The sequence below is a fragment of the Oncorhynchus masou genome, chromosome 21 (genome assembly GCF_036934945.1).
Source record: "Oncorhynchus masou masou isolate Uvic2021 chromosome 21, UVic_Omas_1.1, whole genome shotgun sequence".
NCBI lineage: Eukaryota > Metazoa > Chordata > Actinopteri > Salmoniformes > Salmonidae > Oncorhynchus > Oncorhynchus masou.
The window spans coordinates 44972651-44993607 of record NC_088232.1 but is presented as its reverse complement, the minus strand read 5'-3'; the positions used below and the strand labels follow the sequence as shown (position 1 = coordinate 44993607).

The window sequence follows — 20957 nt, the reverse complement described above, 5'->3', positions numbered from 1 at the left end:
GGTTTTGGCCTTTCTAGGGAGTTTTTCCTAGCCACAGTGCTTCTACACCTGCATTGCTTGCGGTTTGTGGTTTTAGGCTGGGTTTCTGTACAGCACTTTGAGATATCAGCTGATGTAAGAAGGGCTATATAAATACATTTGATTTGATAAGTGCCATGGTGGTAGGACACCCCTCTGCCCTTGGGTAATATAAAGGTCATAGGTAATCTAATAGGAGATGTGTTACCTGTATGGCTCAATTGGTAGCGCATGGAGCTTGCATTGCCAGGATTGTGGGTTTGATTCCCGAGGCCACCCATATGTCGGCTAAATGGCATATATTACCTGTGACAGACACAATGTTGAGCAGCCTCCTCATGGTCTGGGGGCTGATGTCACTGAACCAGTCCTCAGTGACCAGCAGCTTGGTCAGGTCAAAGGACATCTGTCTGGTGACGGTCCTCTGAATCTGCCTCCTGCGGTATGTGTCCTACACACAGAGGAGACCTCAAGTTAGCCTAAAGACAATCTTTAAACTATTTGTAAATGCCCTTGGTCTTTCCACAATCCGTAGTTTTTATATAATTAAGAGTTGACCTTGTCCGACCTGTCCTATGCTCAACGTTTTAGGTGACCCTGTGACCGAGTGGGTGACCATCTCATGATGGCATCATCTCCCTGTGCAGTGTACCATGTGACCATGTGTGTGACCCCTAGTCTAATTCTCCTTCCCACACTCTCTCCATCCTTCCTTCCTTCACCACTCCACCCATCCCTCACCCACCAACACACAGGGCATCTGTTCCTGAGCCCAATCAACTGGGAATGTCCCTTGTCGGACACAGACATGCACTGTGTGCTACTGACATAGATCCATCAGATAGGAGAGGAGATGACTGTTTTTCTCATCTTGTCCACAGTAAGACAGTAACTTTCAATACACAGTTTGACAAACGTGTATTTGTATCCCCACTAGCTGTTATAACAGCTGCCCTTCTTGGGGTCCACTGTAACGTATACGCAGGGAGTCAGAAAGCAGGTGTAGAAGCTGAGTTTAATCACAACACACATGAAGATAATAGAAACAGGAGCAGCGTACTGAACGTAAACAGAACCAATACTGCTTGAAGACTGACGTTACTGAGGGCTAAAGAAAGGGAGAGTAATCAGGGTGATGATGAAGTCCAGGAGTGCATAACGATGGTTGCTTGGACCGGTGGTTAGTAGACCAGAGCAGTAGGAGGTGTGACATCCACACAGTGTTGTGCGTGTGATTCATTAAACTATGAGGCTACATATCACCTCTTATCTGGATTTTCTATAAGTTCAAAACGTGTGGAATGCTGTCTCTGCAGGACAACAATAGGTACTGATTGCTGAACAGTACAGCAGTGGCAACAAGAGGAGAAAGCTCCTCTGGTCACAAGCCTTCAGAACATCACCATCACTAAGCTGACTTTGACCTCACCGGTAGAGAGAGATAGTATATGGCCAGTAATGAGTCAGTACTGGATCAGTAAGGAGGAGAGAGACTAGCTCTCCTTTGATTTTAACTTAGATGTTTTGGACATGCTCAAAAATGGAAAATGATTGGTGAAAATTAATAGTATTATAGTTTTATTGTTAGTCTGGTTATTCAGAAAAAACCTATCAGGAGCAATTGTTGAATTTTGATCATGAAAATCCACTGTGATAGTTGGAATCTTTTCTCCCAAAAAAGCAAGCTAACCCTGTTCGCACCAGGCTAACCCTGTTCGCACCAGGCTAACCCTGTTCGCACCAGGCTAACCCTGTTCGCACCAGGCTAACCCTGTTCGCACCAGGCTAACCCCTCAGGCTAACCCTTCGCACCAGGCTAACCCTGTTCGCACCAGGCTAACCCTGTTCGCATCAGGCTAACCCTGTTCGCACCAGGCTAACCCTGTTCGCATCAGGCTAACCCTGTTCGCACCAGGCTAACCCTGTTCGCACCAGGCTAACCCTGTTCGCACCAGGCTAACCCTGTTCGCACCAGGCTAACCCTGTTCGCACCAGGCTAACCCTGTTCGCACCAGGCTAACCCTGTTCGCACCAGGCTAACCCTGTTCGCACCAGGCTAACCCTGTTCGCACCAGGCTAACCCTGTTCGCATCAGGCTAACCCTGTTCACATCAAGCTAACTTTGTTCACATCAGGCCAGAGCTGAGCCCCCATCTTGTTTACAAGCCTGAGCTGGCCTCGCCTGCCTCCCATGACATTTTGTAAAGATAGACTCGACTAAAGATCCACAACTCTGCAATTAAGCAGCTGAGAGACAGAAAGCTTTTGTTCTCCCTCCATCCTCCTTCCTTCAATCCTTTTTATATCCTCTTGTAAAGAGAGACCCTCACTGCTTCCTGGCAACCAACGAGAGGGCCAACAAAAAGAAGCGTGTGCCGAAATAAAAAAGGACCCAATAAAATAACAAAAAAATAAGAACAAAAAAAGAAAATAAACCAGGCGCCCAAACAAACAAACAAAATGGGAAGGAGGCAGAGCCACTTAGCCTCCCACCGGCAGCCGGGACACACTGCTGCTCCTCCCTGCCATTAGGTAGTGTGGAGTCGCAGCAGGAAGGATAAACACACATTGCATCAGAGGCTCCTCCACGACGGAGACACAGACACTGGCTTGTTTGCTCCCGACCTCCTCCATCCCTCTTTGCTATGTTCCCCACAAGGCTGGAGGAAGCTAGCTAGGCCTGTGGGTTTTGGTGCATCATCTCACCCTTTCTATGTTAGACTTCTCCATCTGTGTCTATCAGGTATTTCATTGAGCTTTCATTGCCAGGACAGACAACCAATCTGCTCATGCTCCTTGTTGAATCACTTGTCTTTGTGCCAGACCTCTGCGGGTAGAAGCCTCTGCGGGTAGAAGCCTCTGCGGGTAGAAGCCTCTGCGGGTAGAAGCCTCTGCGGGTAGAAGCCTCTGCGGGTAGAAGCCTCTGCGGGTAGAAGCCTCTGCGGGTAGAAACCTCTGCGGGTAGAAACCTCTAGAGCACCTCTGCAGGTAGAGACCTCTAGAGCACCTCTGCAGGTAGAGACCTCTAGAGCACCTCTGCAGGTAGAGACCTCTAGAGCACCTCTGCAGGTAGAGACCTCCGCAAGTAGAGACCTCTAGACCACTCTATAGGTAGAGACCTCCGCAGGTAGAGACCTCTAGAGCACCTCTACAGGTAGAGACCTCTGCAGGTAGAGACCTCTAGAGCACCTCACAGGTAGAGATCTCTGCAGGTAGAGACCTCTGCAGGACCTGTGCAGGTAGAGACCTCTAGAGCACCTCACAGGTAGAGATCTCTGCAGGTAGAGACCTCTGCAGGACCTGTGCAGGTAGAGCCTGGTCCAGCCTGGGCATGAATAGCGAGGTAGGGGAGAGTGTGGTGGATGGCTGGAAGAGCTTACTCTGCGGTTGAGGGCTGTCTTGCTGCCAAACTTGGCCTGATCCCCCAGACTGTTCAAGGATAGCTTCCTGTCCATCTCCTCATGCCATCCTGTGAAGAGAGAAGTGGAAAAGGAGAGAAAGAGGAGTTGAAAGAGAGAAAGAGAATTAGGACAATCAAGCATGTTATTGTAAAGTGGCTGTTCCACTGATGTCAGAAGGTGAATTCACCAATTTGTAAGTCGCTCTGGATAAGAGCGTCTGCTAAATGACTTAAATGTAATGTCTCATCACAACACCTGATATAAAGAATCAACCTATTCAGTGAACACATTATATGATTCCTATGCCCTACTGAATCATAGCATGATAGAATGTTAGAGCCGTAACCCCATGAAACCCATAGTGATTGTGTGTGTGTGTGTGTGTAAAAATGTGCACCCCTTTGGGTCCCCAGGACCAGGAAACACTGACCTATGTGGGTGTATGCATACAGGCTTTTGTGTGTTTGTGTGTGTGCATTCCTGCCTATGCATATGTCTTGCATACCCTCAGGGTTGACCAGGTCTCCGTTGGGAGTGGGGGCGGCCATGCACAGCTTCCTGGTGGTACTAAGACTTCGGCTGTTGAGAAAGACAGGCAGGTGGACGATGTTCCTCATGTAGTCGTGGCCGTTGATGTTGGAGTCCCTGAGCACGCTGTTCAGGTTCTGGTTGATGGCCTTGATGATGATGTGGGGGTCACTGGCGAAAATAGAGATGAAGGGGCCTTTGGAGAACAGCACCCTCACCTGGTGGAGGGAGGGAATCGCAAGAGGATTTATGACCAGGAGCCATATCCACAAAGCCTCTCAGAATAAGAGTGCTCATCTAGGATCAGGTCCTCATCTGACCACATAATCTTATTCATTACAATCTAAAAAGTTCAACTGATCCTGGGTGCATTCACTACAGTGCTCTTCTGTGGTGTTTGGAAAGATAAAAGCCTGAAATCCATTGAGCATGAACCTTGTGTGTCAGGTTTGTAGTGTCCTATTAGTGTGTTCGTACACACGACTGGTGAAAACTACTCAACGTCAACTTCTTAATATCTGTCAACTGCGGCCATCATTTGTAGTTTCTTGTTAGTTTGTGGGCTTCTGTTGATCACATTTCTGTTAATCACATTTTGTTTCTTAAGGAGCATGCAACAACAATTCCACTGGGGGACTCCCTACTACTAGTCTCTCTAAATGAATGTGGTGAGACCTGATGGAGGACAGACAGTACACACACAGCGGGACTTTCCAAGCCGATGATGAGAGACGTCGTCCAGGTGTCACAGGATCCTGATCACCCTGACCCTCGGGGTGTGTGTGTGTGTGTGTGTGTGTGTGTGTGTGTGTGTGTGTGTGTGTGTGTGTGTGTGTGTGTGTGTATGAGCGCAGCCAAACAACTATCTGATTATACTGAGTTTGTCCCTGTAATTCATTTATAGCTGATCATCACTCGTTCTGTACCTCTTCAACCCCTCCTATTCATATCCATGTACTCATTATATGAATATAGCGCTGTTATATCATAAATCTATCTGCATTAAATGGAAAAATATTTAGTTCACCGAAAAATTCAATTTGCTAATATTCGCATATAAATGAGAAACAAAAAGATGAGAATTTAAGAGGGCCTCGTTGGTTAATTTGTGCCACAAATGGGGCTTTTGAGTTAGCTGGGAAGGAGGCACTGGTTCGTTCGCACAGAAGATTTCATTAGCGCACAGGAGGCTGTCAAACTACTAGGGGATTACTTGTCCCCAAATAATAACATTTAGCCGGAGGAAATTCTATTACTCCAGCTGGGAAGAGGAATTTGATCTAAGTGGAGCCCTTAAAGGGGCAGAGCGATAAAGGGGATGGCTACTGTATATGTGCTTTGTGTCCATAGTCAATACTATTTGTACTTTGTGAAGGAGGCTTTGAAAGGTGAGATCGTGGTAATATGTTATTTTACGACACTATAGGAACTTTTCCACATGTGTTTGACTTTGGTGCCAATGACTAATTACCAATGAGTCATGGTAATGACTTAACCCTGGGTGGTTATGGGTAATGACTTAACCCTGGGTGGTTATGGGTAATGACTTAACCGTGGGTGGTTATGGGTAATGACTTAACCGTGGGTAGTTATGAGTAATGACTTAACCCTGGGTGGTTATGGGTAATAAATTAACCCTGGGTGGTTACAGGTAATGTCTTAAAGGTACTACACACAGGATATTTTTTGTAATTTTTGCATTATAATTTCATATATCTGTAGTAATAGTCTAATGGTAGTGTTTCACATTATTACTTACCTACCAGTGTTGTGATTGGCTGTGATATTCACCTATTGATTTGTCCTGCCAGAGCTGCATCTGTTGTCAAAATGGGAAAGTTGTTCTGACTTTGTGGCTGTGTTATCTAGTGGAAATTGCTCTGTCATTTCCTAGCTGCAAAAATTCTACACTGTTTGCTCAGTTTCAGTTTATGTGAGAAAACAAGCACTGACTAGTGTAGGGAATTGTTGTACCATCTAAATTGCTGTGAAACATCTTTTCAACAACAGCCAATATCGTTTTTACAGCTGTTTGAAGCTGGTGGACCAACACTGAAAGTAAACAGCTCAAGCTTGAGTCTCCACCATTTTACCGGGAAATGGGATGTGGGGGAGAGGGGCGATTTGTTTTAAATGCAGCCTAGTGCTAGGTGAATTGCAAGATATTTCACAGCGATTTAGATGGTACAATGATTCCCTACATTATTCATTGCTTGTTTTCTCACACAAATCTAAATTGAACGAACAATGTAGGAAATGACATAGAAATTTCCACTAGATAACACAAACACAAAGTCAAAACATCTTTTCCATTTTGACAGCAGATGCAACTCTGGCGGGAGAAATCAATAGGTGAAAATCGCAGTCAATCACAACACTGGCAACTAATAGTACTCTGAAACACTACCATTCCACTATTACTGCAGATTTATTATAGACATATTCTGAAATTACAATGCAAAAATGTAATAAAAAAATCCTGTGTGTTGCACCTTTAACCCTGGGTGGTTATGGGTAATGTCTAAACCCTGGGTGGTCATGGGTAATGTCTAAACCCTGGGTGGTCATGGGTCATGTCTAAACCCTGGGTGGTTATGGGTCATGTCTAAACCCTGGGTGGTCATGGGTCATGTCTAAACCCTGGGTGGTCATGGGTCATGTCTAAACCCTGGGTGGTCATGTCTAAACCCTGGGTGGTCATGGGTTATGTCTAAACCCTGGGTGGTTATGGGTAATGTCTAAACCCTGGGTGGTCATGGGTAATGTCTAAACCCTGGGTGGTCATGGGTCATGTCTAAACCCTGGGTGGTCATGGGTCATGTCTAAACCCTGGGTGGTCATGTCTAAACCCTGGGTGGTCATGGGTTATGTCTAAACCCTGGGTGGTTATGGGTAATGTCTAAATCCTGGGTGGTTATGGGTCATGTCTAAACCCTGGGTGGTCATGGGTCATGTCTAAACCCTGTGTGTTTTGTAATGTAGCCATTGTTACAAACAGACATAGCACAGGCACACACATTTACATGCTGACCACTACATCCACGAGCATTGCAAATAAATGTACACATACATGTTACTCAGCCATTGCCCCCACACTGCTCGCGAGCGTCTGCATGGCCAGGCGCTAAAAATAGAACTTGGTTCTATTTGTGACACTCAACGCGCACCAAGTCCGGCATCTCCCAATTGGTGTTTAGGAGCATATTACCCACGTGGGCGATTGAAAGATGAACTGAGATCCACACTCCAGTGCAGTTGGTTGTAGTAATGCACCTTAAAGTTGGTTGTAGTAATGCACCTTAAAGTTGGTTGTAGTAATGCACCTTAAAGTTGGTTGTAGTAATGCACCTTAAAGCTGGTTGTAGTAATGCACCTTAAAGTTGGTTGTAGTAATGCACCTTAAAGTTGGTTGTAGTAATGCACCTTAAAGTTGGTTGTAGTAATGCACCTTAAAGCTGGTTGTAGTAATGCACCTTAAAGCTGGTTGTAGTAATGCACCTTAAAGTTGGTTGTAGTAATGCACCTTAAAGTTGGTTGCCAACCGCCATATAAAGTCCAAAGAAGAAAAAGAAGCCTGAAGGAGGAGAGATGACGAGTTTGGTTTACCGTTTTATCTGTGGATTAATTGGTCGGAGTCGAGGACATTGTGCATTTCAGGTAAAATAACAACCCAATGTTTATATCCCAGGACAAATTAGCTAGCAACAGCAAGCTAACTAAATAGGACAATTTATCTAGCAACAGCACGCTAACTAAATAGGACAATTTAGCTAGCAACAGCAAGCTAACTAAATAGGACAATTTAGCTAGCAACAGCAAGCTAACTAAATAGGACAATTTAGCTAGCAACAGCAAGCTAAATAAATAGGACAATTTAGCTAGCAACAGCAAGCTAACTAAATAGGACAATTTAGCTAGCAACAGCAAGCTAACTAAATAGGACAATTTAGGTAGCAACAGCAAGCTAACTAAATAGGACAAATTATCTAGCAACAGCAAGCTAACTAGCTAAATTGACATGAATGTTTCATGCATTTTGACATGTCCCCAAATTAATATAATTTGTTCAGAGTTTGCTTTGATATTTCAATCTGCGTGTCCTGATCGCGTCTGGTGTGGGTGAACAAAATCAACTTGCGCACCGATGGCATACCGGACGAATGCGCACGTATACGGTTTGGTCAGCATGTTACACACACACACACACACACACAGACACACACACCGTGTCGAGCATCTGCAGCACTTTGTCCTGCTCGCAAGCGTCCAGGCCGTCGATGATGACCGTCATGCGGGTCTGGTTCTGGGTGAAACCGTCGATGGTCTTGGCCATCTTTGACATCAGCTCCACCTCCTGCTTCAACACCTGGCATGGAGAAACCAAACACATACACACACACACACACACACACACACACACACACACACACACACACACACACACACACACACACACACACATACACACACACACACACACACACACACACACACTTCATCAAACAGTACACACTACATATTGTATTCAATAGACATACAACATATGATTAGTTCTAATTAACAACACAGTAAATATCATTTGTTTTAACATTGAGCTTTTAAGAGTCTAACATTATCATGTAACCAAACATCTGATGAGTGAGACTGCCCCAGGAGAAATAATATGACTGTCTACACTACCTTCATGAAGCCCTCGCTCTTGAGCTTGTGCATCTTGTTGGCGGCACTGTGCAGCCTCTTCCTCTGAGAGTTGAGGACGGAGTCAGCCACCTGCCACCAAGTCCTGCAGTTCAACAGGAGGGCCAGGCCCACCACGCTGGCCATGGCGATCAGCACCGCGTTCAACGTCAGGTTGTCATGTTGCACCTTCATAGCAAAATAAACAAGATCCATTTTCAAAAAGTCATTTTCAATTATTATGACTTTTTATGTTAGGGGAATCATACACAGACCTAAGTCACACACAGTACTGCACATACTTGACATTTGTGTGTGTGTGTGTGTGTGTGTGTGTGTGTGTGTGTGTGTGTGTGTGTGTGTGTGTGTGTGTGTGTGTGTGTGTGTGTGTGTGTGTGTGTGTGTGTGTGTGTACCTTGAAGATGGCCAGCAGCGCCATGGCTGTGATCAGGCAGCCCAGAGTCACGACAAACAGCATGAAGCTGGGCACGCAGCACGTCTTCTTCCACTTCTTACCTGGGGGGTTATGCAAGCGATAATGCATGACAGAGTGTGCATTATTAGGGCCTGGTACGATATCAACATCACAATACTCATATCGAGGCAAGGAAACGAAACACGAAGCGGATGAACTTCTTTATGAAAACAGGCCTAATGGTGGAAACAAACATCATTATGTTGTCATCCAGAGTCACGTTTACATTCCAAGCTGTAGCACACAATATTTTACCTACAGTAGGTTTTTAATGGACCATAGAGTTTGGTCTGCTTCGTGTTTACATTTTGCCATGGAAAAAAATATTATAATACTGATATTGGGGCGGCTGGGTAGCCTAGTGGTTAGAGCGTTGGGCCAGTAACCGAAAGGTTGCTGGATCGAATCCCTGAGCTGACAAGGTAAAAATATGTTGTTCTGCCCCTGAACAAGGCAGTTAACTGACTTCCCTAGTTAAATAAAAGGTTAAATTAAACATAAATAAAGACTCGTAACAGCCCTATGCATTATAACTACGCCCTTCCAGTAGATAGACATGAGGACAATGACAGCCACATTAACACTGACTGTACCCTGTACGCTACCTACATGTACAAATGACCTTTATCCCTACCTACATGTACAAATTACCTTTACCCCTACCTACATGTACAAATGACCTTTACCCCTACCTACAGTATATGTACAAGTGACCTCCACTAACCTGTACCCTAGCTAGTCCCTTTACACCTACCTACATGTACAAATGACCTTTACCCCTACCTACAGTATATGTACAAGTGACCTCCACTAACCTGTACCCTAGCTAGTCCCTTTACCCATACCTACATGTACAAATGACCTTTACCCCTACCTACAGTATATGTACAAGTGACCTCCACTAACCTGTACCCTAGCTAGTCCCTTTACACCTACCTACATGTACAAATGACCTTTACCCCTACCTACAGTATATGTACAAGTGACCTCCACTAACCTGTACCCTAGCTAGTCCCTTTACACCTACCTACATGTACAAATAACCTTTACCCCTACCTACAGTATATGTACAAGTGACCTCCACTAACCTGTACCCTACCTAGTCCCTTTACACCTACCTACATGTTCAAATGACCTCCACTAACCTGTACCCTAGCTAGTCCCTTTACACCTACCTACATGTACAAATGACCTTTACCCCTACCTACAGTATATGTACAAGTGACCTCCACTAACCTGTACACTAGCTAGTCCCTTTACACCTACCTACATGTACAAATGACCTTTACCCCTACCTACAGTATATGTACAAATGACCTCCACTAACCTGTACCCTAGCTAGTCCCTTTACACCTACCTACATGTACAAATGACCTTTACCCCTACCTACAGTATATGTACAAATGACCTCCACTAACCTGTACCCTAGCTAGTCCCTTTACCACCTACCTACATGTAGTCCCTTTAAATACATGTACAAATGACCTTTACCCCTACCTACAGTATATGTACAAATGACCTCCACTAACCTGTACCCTAGCTAGTCCCTTTACACCTACCTACATGTACAAATGACCTCCACTAACCTGTACCCTACCTAGTCCCTTTACACCTACCTACATGTACAAATGACCTTTACCCCTACCTACAGTATATGTACAAATGACCTCCACTAACCTGTACCCTACCTAGTCCCTTTACACCTACCTACATGTACAAATTACCTCCACTAACCTGTACCCTACCTAGTCCCTTTACCCCGACCTACAGTATATGTACAAATGACCTCCACTAACCTGTACCCTACCTAGTCCCTTTACACCTACCTACATGTACAAATGACCTCCACTAACCTGTACCCTAGCTAGTCCCTTTACCCCAACCTACATGTTCAAATGACCTCCACTAACCTGTACCCTACCTAGTCCCTTTACACCTACCTACATGTACAAATGTCCTCCACTAACCTGTACCCTAGCTAGTCCCTTTACACCTACCTACATGTACAAATGACCTTTACCCCTACCTACATGTACAAATGACCTCCACTAACCTGTACCCTAGCTAGTCCCTTTACACCTACCTACATGTACAAATGACCTCCACTAACCTGTACCCTACATAGTCCCTTTACCCCTACCTGCATGTACAAATGACCTTTACCCCTACCTACATGTACAAATGACCTTTACCCCTACCTACATGTACAAATGACCTCCACTAACCTGTACCCTAGCTAGTCCCTTTACACCTACCTACATGTACAAATGACCTTTACCCCTACCTACAGTATAGGTACAAATGACCTCCACTAACCTGTACCCTACCTAGTCCCTTTACCCCTACCTACATGTACAAATGACCTCCACTAACCTGTACCCTACCTAGTCCCTTTACACCTACCTACATGTACAAATTACCTTTACCCCTACCTACATGTTCAAATGACCTCCACTAACCTGTACCCTAGCTAGTCCCTTTACACCTACCTACATGTCCAAATGACCTTTACCCCTACCTACATGTACAAATGACCTCCACTAACCTGTACCCTACCTAGTCCCTTTACACCTACCTACATGTACAAATGACCTTTACCCCTACCTACAGTATATGTACAAATGACCTCCACTAACCTGTACCCTAGCTAGTCCCTTTACACCTACCTACATGTACAAATGACCGTTACCCCTACCTACAGTATAGGTACAAATGACCTCCACTAACCTGTACCCTACCTAGTCCCTTTACCCCGACCTACATGTACAAATGACCTTTACCCCTACCTACAGTATATGTACAAATGACCTCCACTAACCTGTACCCTACCTAGTCCCTTTACCCCTACCTACATGTACAAATGAGCTCCACTAACCTGTACCCTAGCTAGTCCCTTTACACCTACCTACATGTACAAATGACCTTTACCCCAACCTACATGTTCAAATGACCTCCACTAACCTGTACCCTAGCTAGTCCCTTTACACCTACCTACATGTACAAATGACCTTTACCCCTACCTACATGTCCAAATGACCTCCACTAACCTGTACCCTAGCTAGTCCCTTTACCCCTACCTACATGTCCAAATGACCTTTACCCCTACCTACATGTCCAAATGAGCTCCACTAACCTGTACCCTAGCTAGTCCCTTTACCCATACCTACATGTCCAAATGACCTTTACCCCTACCTACATGTCCAAATGACCTCCACTAACCTGTACCCTAGCTAGTCCCTTTACCCCTACCTACATGTCCAAATGAGCTCCACTAACCTGTACCCTACCTAGTCCCTTTACACCTACCTACATGTCCAAATGACCTCCACTAACATGTACCCTACCTAGTCCCTTTACCCCTACCTACATGTCCAAATGACCTCCACTAACCTGTACCCTAGCTAGTCCCTTTACCCCTACCTACATTTCCAAATGACCTCCACTAACCTGTACCCTACCTAGTCCCTTTACCCCTACCTACATGTCCAAATGACCTCCACTAACCTGTACCCTAGCTAGTCCCTTTACCCCTACCTACATGTACAAATGACCTCCACTAACCTGTACCCTAGCTAAACCCTTTACCCCTACCTACATGTTCAAATGAGCTCCACTAACCTGTACCCTACCTAGTCCCTTTACACCTACCTACATGTTCAAATGACCTTTACCCCTACCTACATGTTCAAATGAGCTCCACTAACCTGTACCCTAGCTAGTCCCTTTACCCCTACCTACATGTCCAAATGAGCTCCACTAACCTGTACCCTACATAGTCCCTTTACACCTACCTACATGTTCAAATGACCTTTAACCCTACCTACATGTCCAAATGACCTCCACTAACCTGTACCCTAGCTAGTCCCTTTACACCTACCTACATGTACAAATGACCTCCACTAACCTGTACCCTACCTAGTCCCTTTACCCCTACCTAAATGTCCAAATGACCTCCACTAACCTGTACCCTAGCTAGTCCCTTTACCCCTACCTACATGTCCAAATGACCTCCACTAACCTGTACCCTACCTAGTCCCTTTACCCCTACCTACATGTCCAAATGACCTCCACTAACCTGTACCCTAGCTAGTCCCTTTACCCCTACCTACATGTACAAATGACCTCCACTAACCTGTACCCTAGCTAGTCCCTTTACCCCTACCTACATGTTCAAATGAGCTCCACTAACCTGTACCCTACCTAGTCCCTTTACATCTACCTACATGTTCAAATGACCTTTACCCCTACCTACATGTTCAAATGAGCTCCACTAACCTGTACCCTAGCTAGTCCCTTTACCCCTACCTACATGTCCAAATGACCTCCACTAACCTGTACCCTAGCTAGTCCCTTTACCCCTACCTACATGTCCAAATGAGCTCCACTAACCTGTACCCTAGCTAGTCCCTTTACCCAGACCTACATGTTCAAATGAGCTCCACTAACCTGTACCCTAGCTAGTCCCTTTACCCCTACCTACATGTCCAAATGAGCTCCACTAACCTGTACCCTAGCTAGTCCCTTTACCCCTACCTACATGTCCAAATGAGCTCCACTAACCTGTACCCTAGCTAGTCCCTTTACCCCTACCTACATGTCCAAATGAGCTCCACTAACCTGTACCCTAGCTAGTCCCTTTACCCCTACCTACATGTTCAAATGAGCTCCACTAACCTGTACCCTAGCTAGTCCCTTTACACCTACCTACATGTTCAAATGACCTTTACCCCTACCTACATGTTCAAATGAGCTCCACTAACCTGTACCCTAGCTAGTCCCTTTACCCCTACCTACATGTCCAAATGAGCTCCACTAACCTGTACCCTAGCTAGTCCCTTTACCCCTACCTACATGTCCAAATGAGCTCCACTAACCTGTACCCTAGCTAGTCCCTTTACCCCTACCTACATGTTCAAATGAGCTCCACTAACCTGTACCCTAGCTAGTCCCTTTACCCCTACCTACATGTCCAAATGAGCTCCACTAACCTGTACCCTAGCTAGTCCCTTTACCCCTACCTACATGTCCAAATGAACTCCACTAACCTGTACCCTAGCTAGTCCCTTTACCCCTACCTACATGTCCAAATGAGCTCCACTAACCTGTACCCTACCTAGTCCCTTTACACCTACCTACATGTCCACATGAGCTCCACTAACCTGTACCCTAGCTAGTCCCTTTACCCCTACCTACATGTCCAAATGAGCTCCACTAACCTGTACCCTAGCTAGTCCCTTTACCCCTACCTACATGTCCAAATGAGCTCCACTAACCTGTACCCTAGCTAGTCCCTTTACCCCTACCTACATGTCCAAATGAGCTCCACTAACCTGTACCCTAGCTAGTCCCTTTACCCCTACCTACATGTCCAAATGAGCTCCACTAACCTGTACCCTAGCTAGTCCCTTTACCCCTACCTACATGTCCAAATGAGCTCCACTAACCTGTACCCTAGCTAGTCCCTTTACCCCTACCTACATGTCCAAATGAGCTCCACTAACCTGTACCCTACCTAGTCCCTTTACCCCTACCTACATGTCCAAATGAGCTCCACTAACCTGTACCCTAGCTAGTCCCTTTACCCCTACCTACATGTCCAAATGAGCTCCACTAACCTGTACCCTAGCTAGTCCCTTTACCCCTACCTACATGTCCAAATGAGCTCCACTAACCTGTACCCTACCTAGTCCCTTTACCCCTACCTACATGTCCAAATGAGCTCCACTAACCTGTACCCTAGCTAGTCCCTTTACCCCTACCTACATGTCCAAATGAGCTCCACTAACCTGTACCCTAGCTAGTCCCTTTACCCCTACCTACATGTCCAAATGAGCTCCACTAACCTGTACCCTACCTACATGTCCCTTTACCCCTACCTACATGTCCAAATGAGCTCCACTAACCTGTACCCTAGCTAGTCCCTTTACCCCTACCTACATGTCCAAATGAGCTCCACTAACCTGTACCCTAGCTAGTCCCTTTACCCCTACCTACATGTCCAAATGAGCTCCACTAACCTGTACCCTAGCTAGTCCCTTTACCCCTACCTACATGTCCAAATGAGCTCCACTAACCTGTACCCTAGCTAGTCCCTTTACCCCTACCTACATGTCCAAATGAGCTCCACTAACCTGTACCCATGTCCCTTTAAGCATAGTCCCTGTTAGCTAGTCCCTTTACCCCTACCTACATGTCCAAATGAGCTCCACTAACCTGTACCCTAGCTAGTCCCTTTACCCCTACCTACATGTCCAAATGAGCTCCACTAACCTGTACCCTACCTAGTCCCTTTACCCCTACCTACATGTCCAAATGAGCTCCACTAACCTGTACCCTAGCTAGTCCCTTTACCCCTACCTACATGTCCAAATGACCTCCACTAACCTGTACCCTACCTAGTCCCTTTACCCCTACCTACATGTCCAAATGAGCTCCACTAACCTGTACCCTACCTAGTCCCTTTACCCCTACCTACATGTCCAAATGAGCTCCACTAACCTGTACCCTAGCTAGTCCCTTTACCCCTACCTACATGTCCAAATGAGCTCCACTAACCTGTACCCTACCTAGTCCCTTTACCTACCTACATGTCCCTTTACCCCTACCTACATGTCCAAATGAGCTCCACTAACCTGTACCCTAGCTAGTCCCTTTACCCCTACCTACATGTCCAAATGACCTCCACTAACCTGTACCCTAGCTAGTCCCTTTACCCCTACCTACATGTCCAAATGAGCTCCACTAACCTGTACCCTAGCTAGTCCCTTTACCCCTACCTACATGTTCAAATGAGCTCCACTAACCTGTACCCTAGCTAGTCCCTTTACCCCTACCTACATGTCCAAATGAGCTCCACTAACCTGTACCCTAGCTAGTCCCTTTACCCCTACCTACATGTCCAAATGAGCTCCACTAACCTGTACCCTAGCTAGTCCCTTTACCCCTACCTACATGTCCAAATGAGCTCCACTAACCTGTACCCTAGCTAGTCCCTTTACCCCTACCTACATGTTCAAATGAGCTCCACTAACCTGTACCCTAGCTAGTCCCTTTACACCTACCTACATGTCCAAATGACCTCCACTAACCTGTACCCTAGCTAGTCCCTTTACCCCTACCTACATGTCCAAATGAGCTCCACTAACCTGTACCCTAGCTAGTCCCTTTACCCCTACCTACATGTCCAAATGAGCTCCACTAACCTGTACCCTAGCTAGTCCCTTTACCCCTACCTACATGTTCAAATGAGCTCCACTAACCTGTACCCTAGCTAGTCCCTTTACCCCTACCTACATGTCCAAATGAGCTCCACTAACCTGTACCTGTACCCCTACCTACATGTCCAAAGAACTCCACTTTAACCTACCTACATGTCAAATGACCTTTACCCCTACCTACATGTCCAAATGAGCTCCACTAACCTGTACCCTAGCTAGTCCCTTTACACCTACCTACATGTCCAAATGAGCTCCACTAACCTGTACCCCTAGCTAGTCCCTTTACCCCTACCTACATGTCCAAATGAGCTCCACTAACCTGTACCCTAGCTAGTCCCTTTACCCCTACCTACATGTCCAAATGAGCTCCACTAACCTGTACCCTAGCTAGTCCCTTTACCCCTACCTACATGTCCAAATGAGCTCCACTAACCTGTACCCTAGCTAGTCCCTTTACCCCTACCTACATGTCCAAATGAGCTCCACTAACCTGTACCCTACCTAGTCCCTTTACCCCTACCTACATGTCCAAATGAGCTCCACTAACCTGTACCCTAGCTAGTCCCTTTACCCCTACCTACATGTCCAAATGAGCTCCACTAACCTGTACCCTAGCTAGTCCCTTTACCCCTACCTACATGTCCAAATGAGCTCCACTAACCTGTACCCTACCTAGTCCCTTTACACCTACCTACATGTCCAAATGAGCTCCACTAACCTGTACCCTAGCTAGTCCCTTTACCCCTACCTACATGTCCAAATGAGCTCCACTAACCTGTACCCTAGCTAGTCCCTTTACCCCTACCTACATGTCCAAATGAGCTCCACTAACCTGTACCCTACCTAGTCCCTTTACACCTACCTACATGTCCAAATGAGCTCCACTAACCTGTACCCTACCTAGTCCCTTTACCCCTACCTACATGTCCAAATGACCTCCACTAACCTGTACCCTAGCTAGTCCCTTTACACCTACCTACATGTCCAAATGACCTCCACTAACCTGTACCCTAGCTAGTCCCTTTACCCCTACCTACATGTCCAAATGAGCTCCACTAACCTGTACCCTAGCTAGTCCCTTTACACCTACCTACATGTCATGTTCAAATGAGCTCCACTAACCTGTACCCTAGCTAGTCCCTTTACCCCTACCTACATGTCCAAATGAGCTCCACTAACCTGTACCCTAGCTAGTCCCATTTACCCCTACCTACATGTCCAAATGAGCTCCACTAACCTGTACCCTACCTAGTCCCTTTACCCCTACCTACATGTCCAAATGAGCTCCACTAACCTGTACCCTAGCTAGTCCCTTTACCCCTACCTACATGTCCAAATGAGCTCCACTAACCTGTACCCTAGCTAGTCCCTTTACCCCTACCTACATGTCCAAATGACCTTTACCCCTACCTACATGTCCAAATGAGCTCCACTAACCTGTACCCTACCTAGTCCCTTTACCCCTACCTACATGTCCAAATGAGCTCCACTAACCTGTACCCTAGCTAGTCCCTTTACACCTACCTACATGTCCAAATGAGCTCCACTAACCTGTACCCTAGCTAGTCCCTTTACCCCTACCTACATGTCCAAATGAGCTCCACTAACCTGTACCCTAGCTAGTCCCTTTACCCCTACCTACATGTCCAAATGAGCTCCACTAACCTGTACCCTAGCTAGTCCCTTTACACCTACCTACATGTCCAAATGAGCTCCACTAACCTGTACCCTAGCTAGTCCCTTTACCCCTACCTACATGTCCAAATGAGCTCCACTAACCTGTACCCTAGCTAGTCCCTTTACCCCTACCTACATGTCCAAATGAGCTCCACTAACCTGTACCCTACATAGTCCCTTTACACCTACCTACATGTTCAAATGACCTTTACCCCTACCTACATGTCCAAATGAGCTCCACTAACCTGTACCCTACCTAGTCCCTTTACCCCTACCTACATGTCCAAATGAGCTCCACTAACCTGTACCCTAGCTAGTCCCTTTACCCCTACCTACATGTCCAAATGAGCTCCACTAACCTGTACCCTAGCTAGTCCCTTTACACCTACCTACATGTCCAAATGACCTTTACCCCTACCTACATGTCCAAATGACCTCCACTAACCTGTACCCTAGCTAGTCCCTTTACACCTACCTACATGTCCAAATGAGCTCCACTAACCTGTACCCTAGCTAGTCCCTTTACCCCTACCTACATGTCCAAATGAGCTCCACTAACCTGTACCCTAGCTAGTCCCTTTACCCCTACCTACATGTTCAAATGAGCTCCACTAACCTGTACCCTAGCTAGTCCCTTTACCCCTACCTACATGTCCAAATGAGCTCCACTAACCTGTACCCTACCTAGTCTGGTACCTGCACCGGCGTTCTGCCTTTACACCTACCTACATGACCAAATGAGCTCCACTAACACTGTACCCTACCTAGTCCCTTTACCCCTACCTACATGTCCAAATGACTCTCCACTAACCTGTACCCTAGCTAGTCCCTTTACACCTACCTACATGTCCAAATGACCTCCACTAACCTGTACCCTAGACTCTGCAGTCCCTTTACTCCACTACCTACATGTCCAAATGAGCTCCACTAACCTGTACCCTAGCTAGTCCCTTTACCCCTACCTACATGTCCAAATGAGCTCCACTAACCTGTACCCTAGCTAGTCCCTTTACCCCCCTACCTACATGTCCAAATGACTCCACTAACCTGTACCCTACCTAGTCCCTTTACTCCCTACCCCTACATGTCCAAATGCACATTGCTCCACTAACCTGTACATTGACTCTGCACTGGTCCCTGCACATTGACCTGCACTGGTACCCCTGCACATGTCCAAATGAGCTCCACTAACCTGTACCCTGCACATTAGTCCACTTTACACCTACCTACATGTTCAAATGACTCTGCACTTACCCCTGCACATTACTCTCATGTCCAAATGACCTCCACTAACCTGTACCCTAGCTAGTCCCTTTACACCTACCTACATGTCCAAATGTACCCCTCCACTAACCTGTACCCTAGCTAGTCCCTTTACACCTACCTACATGTACAAATGAGCTCCACTAACCTGTACCCTACTAGTCCCTGCACATTACCCCTACCTACATGTTCAAATGACTCTGCACTTACCCCTACCTACATGTCCAAATGAGCTCCACTAACCTGTACCCTACCTAGTCCCTTTACCCCTACCTACATGTCCAAATGAGCTCCACTAACCTGTACCCTACCCCTAGTCCCTTTACCCCTACCTACATGTCCAAATGAGCTCCACTAACCTGTACCCTAGCTAGTCCCTTTACCCCCCTACCTACATGTCCAAATGAGCTCCACTAACCTGTACCCCTACATAGTCCCTTTACACCTACCTACATGTTCAAATGACTGCACTTTACCCCTACCTACATGTCCAAATGAGCTCCACTAACCTGTACCCTACCTAGTCCCTTACCCCTGCACATTGACTCTGCACTACCCCTACATGTCCAAATGACCCCTCCACTAACCTGTACCCTAGCTAGTCCCTTTACCCCTACCTACATGTTCAAATGAGCTCCACTAACCTGTACATTAGCTAGTCCCTTTACACCTACCTACATGTTCAAATGACCTTTACCCCTACCTACATGTTCAAATGAGCTCCACTAACCTGTACCCTAGCTGAGTCCCTTTACCCCTACCTACATGTCCAAATGACCTCCACTAACCTGTACCCTAGCTAGTCCCTTTACCCCCCTACATGTCCAAATGAGCTCCACTAACCTGTACCCCTACATTGAGTCTGCACTTTACCCCTGCACATTGACCTACATGTACCCCTGCAAATGAGCTCCACTACCCCTGTACCCTACTAGTCCCTTTACTCCCTACCTACATGTCCAAATGAGCTCCACTAACCTGTACCCTGCACTAGTCCCTTTACACCTACCTACATGTCCAAATGAGCTCCACTAACCTGTACCCTACCTAGTCCCTTTACCCCTACTGGTACCCCACTACATTGACTCTGCATGTCCAAATGACTCTGCACTGGTAACCTGCACATTGACCCTGCACTAGTCCCTTTACACCTACCTACATGTCCAAATGACCCCTCCACTAACCTGTACCCTACTAGTCCCTTTACCCCTACCTACATGTCCAAATGACTCCACTAACTGGTACCCCTAGCACATTGAGTCTGCACTTTACCCCTACATTGACTCTGCATGTCCAAATGAGCTCCACTAACCTGTACCCTATTGACTAGCACTTTACCCCTGCACATTGACTAGCATGTCCAAATGAGCTCTGCACATTGACTCTGCACTGGTACCCTGCACATTGACTCAGCACTTTACCCCTACATTGACTAGCATGTACCCCCAAATGAGCTCAGCACTGGTACCCCTGCACATTGACTCAGCACTAGTCCCTGCACATTGACTCAGCACTGGTACCCCTACATGACTCAGCACTGGAGCTCCACTAAGCACTGGTACCCCTACATGAGTCAGCACTTTACACCTACCTACATGTTCAAATGACCTTTACCCCCCTACATTGACCAAATGACCCCTGCCATTGACTCAGCACTGTACCCTAGCTGCAGTCCCTTTACACCTACCTACATGTCCAAAT

The 20957-nt window shown here is 46.4% G+C and overlaps 1 protein-coding gene across 1 annotated transcript in view; it reads right to left on the bottom strand.

Annotated features, from left to right (window-relative positions):
* Positions 1-20957, bottom strand: part of LOC135507514 (kinase D-interacting substrate of 220 kDa B-like) — a 114317-nt gene that overhangs the window by 59634 nt on the left and 33726 nt on the right. Inside the window, exons 9-14 of the mRNA XM_064927024.1 lie at positions 9040-9140; positions 8628-8813; positions 8173-8313; positions 3925-4165; positions 3399-3487; positions 325-469 (exon numbers count right to left, since the gene is read on the bottom strand). Of these exons, the coding sequence (XP_064783096.1) occupies positions 325-469; positions 3399-3487; positions 3925-4165; positions 8173-8313; positions 8628-8813; positions 9040-9140 (903 nt within the window). The remainder of the gene's footprint in view (positions 1-324; positions 470-3398; positions 3488-3924; positions 4166-8172; positions 8314-8627; positions 8814-9039; positions 9141-20957) is intronic.